Genomic DNA, 15,243 nt, shown 5'->3' with positions numbered 1-15,243 from the left:
TGTTTTGTAATAAATAAATTTTCGCTGCAATTCCGAGATGTATGAAATGTATGTGTTGTAATCTTTGGGCTCACCTTCGTGTGAGTGATTGTCTGTGCGATCCTGTTGAAGCGTGGCTTTTATCGAGGCTTCACTCGAGGGACTGCCGGTGAGTGCCCTTTTCTGTGACATCGTTGCTTCGCAACTTTGAATCATGCACCCGGGCTCAGTTTATTTAGGTAGTTCCGCCACAGCTGGTACCAGAGCTCACAGACAGCCTACTGGAGATGGCAACTTCGGTTTTCTAAATAACAAATCTTAAAATTTGCCTTCAAAAATTCCTAAAGTTTTGAAAAATGTCTAAGGACAACTTTAGGACTAAAGCCCTAAGGGATGTTATGGGTATAATCAGGTGGCTTAATTAATTGCTAACTCCCAGCACATTCCCTTTTCTGCATTTAAATTATGTATTTAAATCCGGTACCGACACGTTGCCACGAAGGTATGTGACTTAGTCAGCTGAGAGAGTTTGACCTTCCCATCGGTGATGCGAGCTGAACGCTGAGCTCAAGCAGTGGCCTACTTGAGCTGCTACCCATATACCAACCATGAGTTGACTATATGAGGAGTATTGGTTCAAAATTGGAATTCAATTCCCCGTCTATGACCATACACAGTCAATACGCTGTCTTGATGGCGTATGTTTAACGTTGTCCATACGGCGGGAATTGTATGGATGCCGGTTCTACAGTGACCGGTAATGCATGGGAACGCTTTCGGAAGTGCTAGCTCAAAAGGTTCATTTTATATTGCAAATCTTCTGCAGGTACACTAACTCGAAACTGTATCTTAGGACTCGTAGTCTATCGACTAGTCATATAGCGAGAGACGTATTATGTATGCCACCGAAACTAACTACGCTAGGCCAAAATAATTTTGGCAATTATTTTCTTTTGGTGAGGACGGATATGATCTGCATTCATCCCTAAAATTTTATCTTCCAAAAGAAATGGATTATAAAACTCGCTACCGAAAAATCGAAACATATATCTAAGGATTATCTATAGAATCTGCCGAAGACAGAAAAGTATGGGTTCCTAAAATTTTAAAAATGAGTAGATCTTGTCACATTGTAGCGAAAATGGCCTCTCATGCCATATTTCAATATAATATTTTGGTGATTGATATAGACAACACAACACTTGGACTAATATGATTGTTAAGATGACCATTCTCAGGCTTCTAGGTTCAAGTGATGACAAAGAGAAGATAAGCGTAGTTAGGCCCGAAGGGCCGCACCTACGGTGGTTGAAAGGACAAGAATTGAAGAGACCGTGAAGAAATCCAAGTCGAAAAGATCAAAACGAAGACAATTTGCTATCACCGGTTAAACCGATGATGAGTAAATTGCACTCATCGGTGCAATGAACACAGAAGCTGCGAGCTAGGGTTAGGCACCGGATTAACCGGCGTTGGGAGATTTACACTCACCGGTGTAATGGACTTGGAGGCCGAAGAAGCAGCAGGAATTTTACAGGCACCGGTTAAACCGGCGATCAAGGCAAAGTGAACGTCGATGTAGTTGTCCAGAGAGTTGGTTTTCGGGAACTCTGGGACAGTTACATGCACCGGTTAAACCGGCGATGAAGATACATTCACCGGTTGATTACGTCGGTTGATTAAGGTAGCCGTTGAAGTATAACGGCTAGTTGGAAAAAGGTGCTCACCGGTTAAACCGGTGATGACACAAAGTGGATCATCGGTTTAACCGGTGATAGCGCTTTTTGTCAGCCACTTTTCCAACAGCTCTTTTGGGGAGTGTGGGCTATATATACCCCCCAAGGCCGGTTGCTGCATAAGGTTGGACGCCAGAAAAGTTGAAGGAAGTGTTGCCCAAGCAAACTAACATCTCCAACCATCCTAGCAAAGCTTAGTGTCATATCTAGCTTGTGAGAAGCTTTGAGAGAGTGCTTTGTTCACTTGTATAGGGATTAGTTCTTGCGAGAGCTCCCTTGAGCAAAGTCTTGCTGCGGCAAGCAAATCGTGTACTCGTCGTGTGACCTTCCGACTTGGTGTGGAGAGGCAACGACACTTTATGCGTGGAAGGAGACCCCTCTTGGTGAGAAGCTCCAATAGTGAAGACGGTGCCGTTGGTGACGCTTTGATAGAGACGGTGGCGGTGGCCTTATCTTGGTGACTTGGGGCCACTTAGCCTTTGCTTGCCGGAAGCCTTGGTGGCGAACGCAAGACGGTGATCAAGCGAAGAGACTTGGCATCACACTTGTTCTTGTTGGACAAGTGGCCGTGGATGTAGGGAGGGACTTGGTGTCCTAACCGAATCACGTTAAATCGTGTGTCTTGGTGTCTTCATGAGAGTTGGCATATTTTCTCCCTCACCTCTTTACTTACCGTATTACGTTTCCGCATTTACTCTATGTTGCGTGCCTTTACCTTCCTAGTTAGTTTGATTAGGATTGGCTATAGGTTGCAAGTCTTTTAGGGGTAAGTAGAGAGTAGCATAGATAAACCTTAGTCATAACTAGCATGTGTAGGACGTGTTAGGTTTATCTTATGCAAATAGATTGAGCCCTATGTTAGAAAGCAATTAGCGACCCTATTCACCCCCTCCCCCTCTAGGGTCGGACACCTCGGTGATCCTTACACACATCAAGTCGAGTTAGTGGTATGAAATGTAAAGGCATAAAAGTTCTTTCTGCTGTAAAAATTTGAGAATTTTTAGAGTCCCCTATCTTGGTGTTTTCGATTAATGTTTAAAAACCTACAAATCTGTTAAGAGGGAGCAGTCTGGATAAATGAAAATTTTCGACCATCTTAAGTTGATCAAATGAAAAATCGTCCTACACGAAAGTTGTAGGTAACTTAATAGTGAAGCTACTGTAAAATTTTGAGAATTTTTTTGTCAAGTGGTTTGGTAGTTGTGCTATTTTTACACGCTTTCTGGATAAACTATTTTCTGGGTTAACCTCCCCTCGAAACCTTAAGGATTTCACCTTGTTAAGCTTGGATCTGGGCTTAGGGTTGACAAGAGAAAGTAACCCTTATTACCTCACGCATCCCCTGGAATTTTTTTGAAAATTTTTGGCCCATGTTATCATTAGATATGAGCCCTTTTTTTCCAACTGTTCAGAATCAGCCTAGTTTCTGTTTGAGCTAACAGCTGACCCGTCTGTCGTTGTTGGGGCAGATGGACGCACCGGTGGTGATTATGCGCACCTAGAACAATGTGTTACAGACGCCAGCCATATGAAGCTATAGCTGAATGTTGACGTGCTCTACTTAAAAACTGATCAAATATATCTCGTAAGTGTTAATTATCTCCTAATATAGTAACAATAATATGAGTATATGTATATATGTCGACAATTGGGAAAAAATAATTTTGTGCAGTTAAAACTGCGCGGCACTGCTACTAGTACCTGCTGCTCCCTTTCGCGTGCAAAACAAAGGACAATGGGGAGTTTTTTTTTGGGGGAGGGGGGTTCTCAGAGCCAGCAGAGCTGTTAGGGCAGTCCCAATACAGACTCCACTCATAAAGTCTAAGCCTCAAAGACTTCATCACAAGAAACTATACTTTCCAATACAAAGTGTGTTATTTTTGTTTATATGGCCTACTTGTTTCTCTCACATTCATTCTTGATTTGCGTGAAGACTTCGAGTCTAAATAAAACTTGGAGTCTTGATTTCTCTCCCTCTCTCTTCCATAAATATACTGTCACATCAGCAAAACACAATAAATAGAAGGCTTAGACTCCATGGTAGAGTCTGGATTGGGACTGCCCTTACATCCCGATCAACTCAACTGTGCTTATTTGAGTATATAGAAAACTGTGCTTATCATTCTTTTCCTCGCTGCCCACGAAATTAACTTGAGTACTCAATTACCTTCCTCAACTGCTACGCAATTAAAAAAAAGTAGCAGTACTAGCCGAGCTGTCTCTACTGACTCCAACACGCTGCCCTCCCTTGGTCCCTGTAAAATCAGCCGCTGCATCCACGTTGTGCATGTACTCCTCGCTCCTTACCACGTACTAGTAGGAGGCAAAGGTCAAGGTATTGATAACCGCGCCATGTCGTAACGCCACGCAAAGGCCTGAACTGACCGGACTGGGCTCCAGCAGCACGGCCACGACGTTAGCGACAGTAGCTTGCCTGCCTATCGTGTTCTTTCCTTTCCTTATACTATTCCTAGGCCACAGCCTACTGCCACTACACACTCCTCCAGCCTGTCATGTTCTTTCCTTTCCTTGCTACTATTCCTAGGCCACAGCCTACTGCCACTGCACACTCCTCCAGCCTGTCGTGTTCCTTCCATGTGCTTGCTGCTGCTGCATGTGTAGCCGTGTGGGTGTTGTTCTTGCTGTGCCTACTGCCCACAACTATTGCCACTGCTCCTGCGGGGCTCCAGTCCAGCTTCTGCTAGTGCGTCTGTTTTTGCCTTTTAGAGCTGAGCTTGGCAGTGGGCGCCCCGTCCCAACCCATATCGGCGTGCTGACACGGACCTCGGCGCCACGGGTGTGGTGCCGAGACGTGGCACTGACCCTAGAGATACAAAATCGCAATTCGTTTCTATAAAGAAATAAAGTGAAATTTTTTAATAAAAAATGTTAAAATTTTAAAAAATATGGATACCTCTTAAGTTGAAAAACGCATTGCCAATGTTTGTAAAGTTTTCACAGTTCATACCTTTTCCATTATACATTGATTCAAAGCCAGGAGGTACTGCCAGGAACAGGTCATCCTGATTTGACAATTTAGTAATGGTCGGTGTATCCTCGAAACTTCTGTCAAACTGGTTTTGATTTGAGTTACGCTGTGATTAGTTCACGAAAATTTTTGGCCCAAAATTTTTTTAAATGGAATCTTACTATTTCGGAGTACTAAATAAAATCTATTTATAAATCTTTTTGCACGGATGGATTGGAAATCGCGAGATGAATCTAATGAGCCTAATTAATCTATAATTAGCGGATAGCTACTGTAGCATCACTGTTGAAAATCATGGATTAAGTATGCTCATTAGATTCGTCTCGCGATTTATAGCTCATCCGTGTAAAAAGTTTTGCAAATAAATTTTATTTAGTACTCCATGCATGTGTCCAAGCATTCGATGCGATGTTTTTGGGAAAACTTTTTGAGAACTAAACAGGGCCCAAGAGATTTTGTACCTCCAACTGCATGTGACTGATGGACTAAAACCATGCTTAGTGCAAGTTTCATGAGTTTCATTCTCCTTAAATGGCATTCCATATAGGCCAAAACAATGACATGGCAATAAATTTATGATGAGATGTAAAGAGTCCAGCTTCATAATTTCATCCTAATATAACCTGGCGTACACAGTTACCAAGGGCTAGTACTCAGTTTTGATACAATTGCAAGTGGCTACATAGTTCAGATGGCATATTTCATCACAAGTTCACAACAACATGCAACAATAAAAAACTATGAATTGTATATTAGACCACGAGATGGAACTGCCTCAAGAGGGTTGTTTTATTCACCAACCTAAACCTCAACCTCTGGAAATGATGTAGCACTCTTGGAAACCATGTAATGAAACACTCCACGATGTATATCCTTACTTCTAAGGGAGATTCTTTCATTGTCTCTACCACTTCCTTTCTTCGCATCTGCTGGACGGTACTAGTCACATCCAATGAGCTTATGTGGACTACACAGTTCTTTTGAATCCTTTCCTGTTAGCCACTGCAGATTGCACAACAGTTTTTAGATTTTAACAACCACCATTAAGAATAAATGTATCAGAGAAAGCACTTACATTTTTTACAGGCAAGAACCTTCGTTCTTGAGCCCCTTTTAGTATGTCTTGACACCTAATATAGACAGTGATACATGGACTTATGCTCGCAATTGTCAGGACTGACAGTGATGGGCGACTTGTCTCGTCAGACAAGCTAGCTGCTGCATCTCGTGGTGGCGTGGTCAAGGAAGCCTGCTCCCTTCACAGAATCAGAATCAAGCTGAAGGGCAACTGTGTTCACGTGATGAAGAAAATTTCCATTGATGCGCCAAAGCCGAGGACGTCGCCGACCAGGCATGGCCTGCCCCCGCCACACCTTCCTCGCACGCCACCTGCTCGCTCACCGTCGCCGTTGCATTAAACCGACGTCCGGTCTCGTAGCACCCCCAGGCCATCAAGCACCCTCGGCCCCGCTTGCTCGCGCGCATGACAATCTCTGCACGCCTTGTCACCTCGCCTTGACACGCGAAAGCGGAGGACGTTGCCGACCATGGCCTGCACCCGCCACGCCTCGCGTTCCTTTTCCTCGTTTTTTATGCTTGCTTCGTCGTTTCTTTCTTTTGAGCTCCCATTGGTGGCATTGTCTCTCTCCGTGTGGCCTGACTGTACTTGTTGGACGTTTCAATTTTTTTTCTTTCTTCCATCTGTTCTTTTCTTTCCTTTTCTTTTTACGTTTTGGATCACCTAATTCTTTCTACATGTGAGAAATAAATCAAATTTTGGTCTACGCCAGCTGTCTTTCTTGGATATGATAGCCATTTTTCACACTCTCTTCGGAATCGAACTCTAATTCTGCATCACCCGTCACTACCATAGTAGGTCCCTAAATGAAGCTTGTGTGACCTTTTTTGTTTTGTCAAATTCACAGCTTGTTTCATTGCGAGATCACCCAATACGTGAAGAGCGCCCTCTTATTTATCATCTTGATGTTGCTGCAATGTATCCAAATATCATTTTAACAAATAGACTCCAGGTATTCCCTTGTACTTTAGTATAATATGTCTAATGTTATATTTGTATGCATTCTGATTCTGTGTAAGTATAACCTAGTTTGTAGAACCAGTAGGTCAATAGATTTTTGTTTTTGAGATTGCCGAGAGCATATACAAAGGAACGATTACAAAGATGCTCCTATTTACTACGCATAAACTAACATAAAGTGACATTATTATCAAAATAGCTACTGAACATTTAAAGTTCCACCAGACATTAATCTAAACACATTCATTCCTGTTGTGGTGAGTTTCCTGGTATCCTCTGAGTGATTTATATCAGATGTGGTCATATAAGAAGTTAAAAGGAGCGTGATCTGGTGAGATACATGGCCTAGCTTTCCTCGCCGTAGTTTCTGGCTATTTAGCTGTTTGAAAGGATTGTATGCTTCATGTCCATGGTCCATTGAGTGTTGTTTTACTGAGGCGTCATTCTGGGTTATATAGACAATACAAAGAAGTGAGGGAGTGTTTAAACTGCTGCATTGCCAAAAATTCATCAAGCACTATTAATTTTCATGCACTAACTTCTGTAAAAAAAATCACGCACTAACTTTAGTTGTTAGGTGAATGTAGGCAAAGCACTCATTTCAGGACTCTTAGCATCTAATCTAATCTAATCTAATCTAATCTAGATATTACACACTGCTGTCAACGACAAGTTGACAAGGTTGCTTCAGCGCAAGGGGTGCCAGGGCCACAAGTGCATGCCTTGCCTAGTTAACCTTGTGCCAATTTTTTTTAATATTGGATAAAACAAACATCTGTGCGCATTTTACTCAATACCTTCATCTCCAATAATTATACTGAGTTTTGCACACAAACCAATTTGCCCAAAGCTTAAGCTGTCAGGAAATGCTGGGCATGTGGTCATATTTCAACAGGCAACTCAGTAGATTGCATGTGTAACAGTGCAAGTATTGATGGAAGTTGATAACTGCTATAGGGACAACTAAGGCCTCTTTGAATCAATTAATCTATTCCATGAGGCGATTTAATTTCTTCTATCTTCTAAGTTGTACCATCATATTATGCGTTGACATGCTTATGTCAATCAAATGAACTTTTTTCTGCTTCTTGATTGCAGCCACCATCTATAGTTACAGATGTGTACTGCACAGCATTAGATTTCAATCGTCCTGGCAAAAATTGCCTCAGAAAGCTTGAATGGGTCTAGCGAGGAGAGACCTACATGGCAAAAAAGAAGTACGTTCTACAAATTTATGTAATCTGAAATTTGATGAATTTTCTGATCTAATGCTATTATGTCTATTATGTTTTGTAGTGACTATTATCACATAAAGAGGCAAATTGAGTCAGAGCTGATTCAATCTGGTGGTATCGCATCTTCAAAGCCTTTTATTGACCTCTCAAAACCTGAACATTTACTTAAACTAAAGGATTGTTTAAAGAAATATTGCCAAAAGGTACTGTTTTTAAACTCATGGATAAATTCTCTTTTGGCGAGCCTTAGGTGAATTTCCTTATGTCATAATGCAGGCACACAAAAGAGTAGTTGATAAACCAATTACAGAAGTTAGAGAAGCTGGAATATGCATGCGTGAAAATTCATTCTATGTAGACACAGTACGAAGGTCAGTCCAATGCTTACTATATTCACATTCCTTTTTAATTTTGATAGCATAGAGATAACATTGGTTTTCAGTCTGTCTACATTCTAGGTTTTCATGTATCAAACTGCAGTTCTCTCTCTCCCTGACTATGCATAGCATTTTCTATTTTGCTACGGATGATTTAGATGGCATGCTCTAAAATATTCCTTACACTACTAGAGAATTGGTCATCGCAAACGGGCTATCACTGCCGGTTCAACACGAACCGGCGGTGATAAGGTATCACCGCCGGGTCCAGAGCAGGTGGCCGTAGTGGCTGTTGGAACCGGTAGTGATGTTGCCTATCACCGCCGGTTCGTGGTACGAACCGTTGGTGATAGCCTGCGAGTGCATCACCGCCGGTTTGTAACACAAACCGGCGGTGATATTAAGCATCACCAATGGTTCGTGTTACGGACGGTGATGAGCCAATACAGTACAAAATTACCCCCAACCCCTTTCCCGTCTCCTCCTCCCCTCCCCTCCGGCCATCCCCTCCCCATCTCTTCCTTCTTCCTCCACGGGCCCCCTCCTCTCCTCCTGTCCCGCGCGGCGCATGGATCCCGTCCCTGCCTCTCCTCCCGTGCTGCGCAGGATGCGGACACGACGGCGCGCGGTGCTGCGCAGCGTGGCGGCGGCGGGGAGCATCTATAAGTTGATGTGTCTGGCCACGCCCGGCCACACGCCGCCGCCCGCCGTCCAGGCGCCGCCCGCCGTCCTGCGCCTCGCTGGGCCGCGCGCGCTGCCGGTCGTCCTACGCCGCGCGGCCGTCGCCCGACGCCTTGCGCCGCACCGCCGCCAGCAGCTCCTGGAGAGAAGCTCGCTCCCCTCACACTCTGCTGTGCCTGAGCTGATGGTTCCATTTGCCAACAAACCACATTTATAATTTGCTGATGTTGCTTAGCTTTTGGGCTTAGATTGATGCTGGTGCGTTGCCATTCGCGCCTAATAATTTGCTCTGCTTTGCAGGTTTATGTTAATAATTTATTTTTCCCGCATTCTTCATCTGCGTGCCTCAAGTAAGCTCTTGAGTGACTAGCTGTTTGTACTGTTGTGTTGGATTTTTCCATACAATCATGGTACATATGATTCCAATAAAATGCTGCATAATCATGGTGTCTGACAAAGGAAGGAATGAAAATATGCTTGAACTATGCTTCATAAGTGGAACAAAATGATACTGAAATATACATGAATTTGGTGCCATGGATGATGCCCCAGCAAACTTGATCAAACTTTTGTAAATATTCTGCCTATCTTGGTGGGTGTGGGCTTAGGTTGGGGTTCTTTTTCCTGCCCCTGACTTATGTTTCTCTTTCATGTTTGCAAAATAGGTGGAAATCTCGATCCAAAGCTATTCTAACAGAACTCAAGAGTTTTGATGCTGACCTCATGTGTATACAGGTGGTGCTCAAAATATAATTGAAAGTTGCTTCTAAGGGAAAATTACCAGGCATGGTTGACATTATGGGATAAACCCAGCAGGGTTATTGGTTATTTGAAGAGATTTAGCTATAACAATGGGGTTTATTTACAAGATACACTTTGTTCTATAAATTTGTCTCTCTTCCAATGGTTCACTATCTGATTTTGAAAGCATTATTCATATATTCTCATGCGATAGTTGTAGACCAAATGAGCAGTGGTCGAAACGAGATGCGGATCTTATTTTGTTCATTCATGATTACAAAGTTCTTGCCATGATAAAGTTTGGGTGCTAGATGGAGGTTTGCCTCAATGGCGTGCTTCTGTGTATGATGTTGAATCAAGCGCCTCCAGTGATGCCATCTTAAAGGCCAGTGCTGCTGGTGAAGCAATTGAGAAAGTTTACCAGGGTCAATCGGTAATTTATTTTATTTTTCTCCTATTTCTTTTGGCAGTAATTCAATTGTAAGTTGCAACCACACAGCAAGAGTCTTTGATACTTCTCTTGAGCTATGGAGTCTTAATTCAATACAGATATGATTAGCAGCTCTTCCCATATGGCCATTTAATCCCAATTTTCAGTATACATAACCTCCATATATTTCTCCAGGTTGGTCCATTCACATTTGAAGCAAAGTTGCAGACCCATCTTATTTGAAGCCATGATCAGGTCAGTGTTGAAAGGGTCCCAAACCTGCTTATTGTTTTTCTTTGCGACTCCCTAAACTCTTTCTGCACATTCCATTGCAACTAATACATCAAGACCCAGACACATCAACTTATAGATGCTCGATCAAAACCTAGGTATCTTACTTGTATTCTGAAATTTGAAGTCTTGTATGTTCTGTCCAATTTCCATGTAATAAGTCACATTGTTAATTTCTACAATCATATCAAGTGCCCGTAATGGGCAGCTTGTTATTAAGTTTGCTACAGAGAGAGGCTCAAAACTAGGCTTAATGTATGAACTCTTTGTTTTAATTTTAATGTATGAACTCTTTCATTTAATCTCGATGTATGAGCTCATGTGATTGAATTTTGCTGCTATAATCATATATTATATATGATGTACAAATGGTGCAATATTATTATATGAATATATTTTTTTTTGATGGGAAAATGGCCTTCACCGCCGGTTCCATCCACAAACCGGCGGTGATGAGCACTCATCACCAACGGTTTATGAACCGGCGGTGATGACCCCTCCTATCACCAACGACTTAAATCCAACGCCCCCCAAACCGGCGGTGATGCTCATTTCGAACCGGCGGTGATGGGGGGCGCTGGAGTAGTGTTAATTTGATAATTCCAGCTTTCGTGATAGAAGATATGAATACAAAGGTCTTAACAAAACATGGAAAGGAAAATTGGCAGAAGCTAAATCCAGTGGAAATTCTATGAAAATTCAGGAAGCGCAGGTTCAATTATGCACAATACATCATAAGACCTTGTTTATGTTTCAGGCATCTTATCTGTTTTCCTTCTCCCACTTGTCTTTTGCAGGACATGGTTGTTCTATATGATTCTTTGCAACTTGCTCACAAGTGCATATTGAATTCTTTTTATGGATATGTCATGCGCAAGTACGTAAAATTTAATTACAACATGGTTTTCATTTGTCTTCTTGTAGAATATTAGCTATGTAATAATGACGTATCAGTTGTGATTTAGGGGAGCAAGATGGTACTCTATGGAAATGGCTGGGGTAGTTACATATACTGGTGCAAAGATTATCCAAAATGCTCGGTTACTTGTAGAAAAAATTGGAAGGCCACTGGAACTGGATACAGATGGCATTTGGTGTGTTTTGCCTGGTTCTTTTCCAGAGAACTTTACTTTTAAGACAGAGTGAGTAAAGTAGAGCAATCAAAATTAATTTTAAATCAAGCTGTTTTATCATAATATTATGAAACTTTTATATGGCTTCTGTAGCTAATTCAAGACTGTATAGTATGTCCCAGATATTTCTATGATTGCGGATTGCCTAAGTTGAGTGTAGTGCTTTCTTGATTGCCTTTTCATCCTTGTGGTTTCTAACCTTTGACCATGCGCTGCTTCTTTTGTAAATTGATCAGTGAGTTGAGGCATTAGGTTATCAGGAAGCGATTTAAGCATAACATCAGCATAATTCCAGAAGAAGAATTTGTTGCATCTTAGAACTGAACAATTGTTATGACCTCTTTCCTCAGCATAATTCCAGAAGAAGAATTTGTTGCATCTTAGAACTGAACAATTATTATGACCTCTTTCCCAAAGTAGTTGCCTTTGTTTACTGTGCAGATTTTCTCCAAGGCACAACTTTGACTACTCGTTATCAATTTAACACTTATTGGTGATATTTCAGAGCTGCGAAGAAGCTAACAGTATCTTATCCCTGTGTCATGCTTAATGTTGATGTTGCGAGAAATAACACTAATGATCAATATCAAGTAAGAAATACATGTCTTGTTCTTCTGCAAGTTCTGTATTCTTCTCATCAACTATCATAATGTCATTAATTAGTTGGTTTCTTTGTTCTACTAGACGCTGAAAGACCCAGTAAATAAGCTATATACAACACACAGTGAGTGTTCCATTGAATTTGAGGTCGATGGACCTTACAAGGTGAGTATTTTGATGTTATTACTGTTTCCCTTCTTCCTTCATGAAGTTTCACATTCTCTTTTACATAAATGTTAAGTTTGCTACAGTTTAAAAAAATATTAATGGCTGAAGAGTTAATGATATTTACATATAAAGATGAGGAAAATAAGTTTTTTCCTTTAGTTATATTTAATTCCAAAAGAAGTATAGAAAATCAGGAATTTTGTGGTCTTTAGAGGTAAGAAAATCACCATTTATTTAACGGCGCTATCAACTTCACCATGCATTACCATTATTGTTTCTTATAAAATATTTATCAACAAGTAACAGAGTTAATTGAACAAACTACAAGTAACATGATTAATTCAACAAACTCCTAATTACACATGGCGGTATAATTTCTGTCGCATAGTTGAATTTGATTTAAAAAAAATACCAGACCACATTAGACTTTCGGACACGTTAAATGAGCCAATGGTCTGATGGCCAGCACCAGACCGGATGTGACGTTGCAGATGGATTCCCCGCCTCCTCTCTGATTCTGGCAGGCGGATGGCATGCGGCTCAATGGTGCATGCATGTTCCTGCTCCCACGTGGTAGGGTAAAGTACGCCACTGTTGGTACTAGCTGAACCAGATGTGCTCCGGTCAGGGCCAGAATTTTTGTTCGTATCCCCGTCTCTTCTCCTTTTCTTTTGCGCGGTCTGAACCAGATGTTGCATTATAACTCACCCGCTCCTCTCGCTCTCGCTCTCACTCCCACTCCCCTCGCTCTCGCCCCCGCTCCCATTTCTCTAGTTATAGAACACCAAACTAGGAAAGCGCAGGTGAGTTCAGTTAAATATTCTTCTTACCTTTCAATCTTATTTTTCTTAGGCAAAATCTAAATTTTTAATGGTGTTAGCGTCTTTCTTTATGTACATCTATAATTTGTATATAATGAATTGGGTCAGATCACGTTTTGCAGGCCACACCACGCAGTCATGTCTAGAGGTCACGGTGTAGCGAAGCTTTATTTCAACTGCGGTCAATGTGGAGCAGCCCTATCTGATGGGGCTTTTTCAGTTATAATTTCTTTTTACTTCGCCAATCATTTTTCTCTTAGCATTCTAGTTTTGTCTTTTTATTGACATTGTTTTCTTTTTCATTTTTATTTTTTATCAGTGCGACAAAACATTTTCTATGGAAGAAAGCTGTCGATGTCTACTTTGTTGTACATGCACAAAATATCACGAGAATCACTTCAAACATGATGTTTATTGAGCATGTAATCTCGATAATATCATTTCAACTGGTATGTTTGTTTGCACTTTTGAGGGATGTGCTCAAGATATACCTGCACCACAGTATAGTGATCATCAGAGGACGTGCCCGTACAAAAGACTTGCGTGACCTATATGTAATCAAGGATTCGCCTCGATATTACTGAGGTCACATCTTCTGAGACAACATCAGTTCAACCATTACCAGCTTAATTATGGTTGTCTCAACACTGGTCTTACCATCTCCAATGATAGAGGGTGTGTTTTTAGCAGTAGAGATGAAGACTTTGTGTTCTTCATTGCAGGCGCAACCCTTTATTTTGTCTAGCTTGGCGCATCATCTTCTGCTTCGTCTCAAGCGTCTGCTTCTTCATCAGCGCCTGCAAATATCCGACTGATGGCGTCTCTGGTCGCAGCTCAGACTTTGTAGGATTGTGGGTTGTACACAGATCCACCGCTACCGAGGTGTACTGATGTTGTTCGTCTCATTTGCTTCAGACATATCACCGCAGAAAATAATTTTAAGATTTATGTATTGATAGATTAGTTATTTATGTGTATGTCTTTATTTATCTATCGGATAAATTTAAATTGGTGGTTTGTTTATCTGTCGGATGAACTTAAATTGGTGGTGGTGGAGTAACTGTTAACTTAAAACTTAAATTGGATGCCCGAGCACTAGCAATCCATGAAGATAACTTTTATAAGAACTGCAAACTAGTAGCAGTAGTAATTACACAGTAGCATTAGTTGTTTATGGTTCGTGCGGGCAAGAGAGGGAGGTAATGGCATGCATGCCACGCCTCTCGAGGCGTGCTCTGCCCTGGTCGGTCGCGATGCCAAAAAGCAACGGGATTAAACAACCGCCCACCCGAAACATCGCTTTGCGCACACGAGACCGTACCCCAAGGCTGCGGCTTATCCAAGCACAATGCTTTCGCACCCAGCTAGCCTTTCTTTCTTTAACCAAAAAAATAGGGAAAACACCTTTTCAAAAAAAAAGGGAAAACACAGCGGCGATGCTATAGACAACCCATGTCGGATTTTGTCATTAGACAACTTTTGGGCTCAACCTTTTCTACACTTAGTTCTTATCCGGATTTTATCATTAGACAAGTTTTGGGCTCAATCTTTTCTACACTTAGTTCTTATCCGAATCTCGGGGTGAGATTCTTTTTAAGGTGGAAGGCTGTGACACCCCAGTGTCAAAATAAACTAACTAACCTTATGTGTTTCACATGATGAAAAGTTTGCCAAGAAACTTGTAAACATCACACCCATGACACACTAAAACAAAGTCCAATTGGTACCTAAGTGGGAATATGAAAAACAACACATGAAATGATATAACTTTCAAATGCTGCTTTTGGAAAATTTGAATTAGTTTGCAAACCGTGACTCAATTGAACCTGCGCTTGAAACAAAAGATGTGAGTTGTTGAATTTGGAACAACTTTCATGTTCAAAGAATTTTAAGTTTCAATATAAAAAGTTACGAAAACCCTATTTTTGTGTTTCAGCCCCTCGGTTCTATCCTATTCTAGCCGTGGGTCCCTCCCTCCCCCTTCTCTATCTGTTTCTCTGCCCGCGCGAGGACCCGATCGGCTC

The 15,243-nt window shown here is 41.6% G+C and overlaps 1 protein-coding gene across 5 annotated transcripts; it reads left to right on the top strand.

Moving 5' to 3' along the window:
* Window positions 1-6,283: 6,283 nt before the first annotated feature.
* LOC120681979 (DNA polymerase epsilon catalytic subunit A-like) lies at window positions 6,284-14,180 on the top strand. Of its 5 annotated transcripts, XM_039963679.1 has the most exons (9): window positions 7,867-7,959; window positions 8,039-8,180; window positions 8,254-8,348; window positions 11,104-11,209; window positions 11,295-11,374; window positions 11,463-11,639; window positions 12,136-12,220; window positions 12,315-12,395; window positions 13,342-14,180. In XM_039963679.1, exons 1-9 carry the CDS (start codon window positions 7,946-7,948, stop codon window positions 13,363-13,365), a joined length of 804 nt encoding a protein of 267 aa, XP_039819613.1. In that variant the 5' UTR covers window positions 7,867-7,945; the 3' UTR covers window positions 13,366-14,180. The 5 variants fall into 5 exon arrangements, with proteins under 5 accessions (XP_039819615.1, XP_039819613.1, XP_039819612.1 ...); XM_039963678.1 differs by lacking the exon at window positions 13,342-14,180 and having other exon boundaries at window positions 12,315-12,803; XM_039963682.1 differs by lacking the exon at window positions 13,342-14,180 and having other exon boundaries at window positions 12,294-12,408.
* The last annotated feature ends 1,063 nt before the right edge of the window (window positions 14,181-15,243 follow it).

This window comes from Panicum virgatum, chromosome 7N (assembly GCF_016808335.1).
Source record: "Panicum virgatum strain AP13 chromosome 7N, P.virgatum_v5, whole genome shotgun sequence".
NCBI lineage: Eukaryota > Viridiplantae > Streptophyta > Magnoliopsida > Poales > Poaceae > Panicum > Panicum virgatum.
The sequence above is the reverse complement of the archived record's forward strand: the minus strand, read 5'-3'. Positions and strand labels throughout refer to the sequence as shown.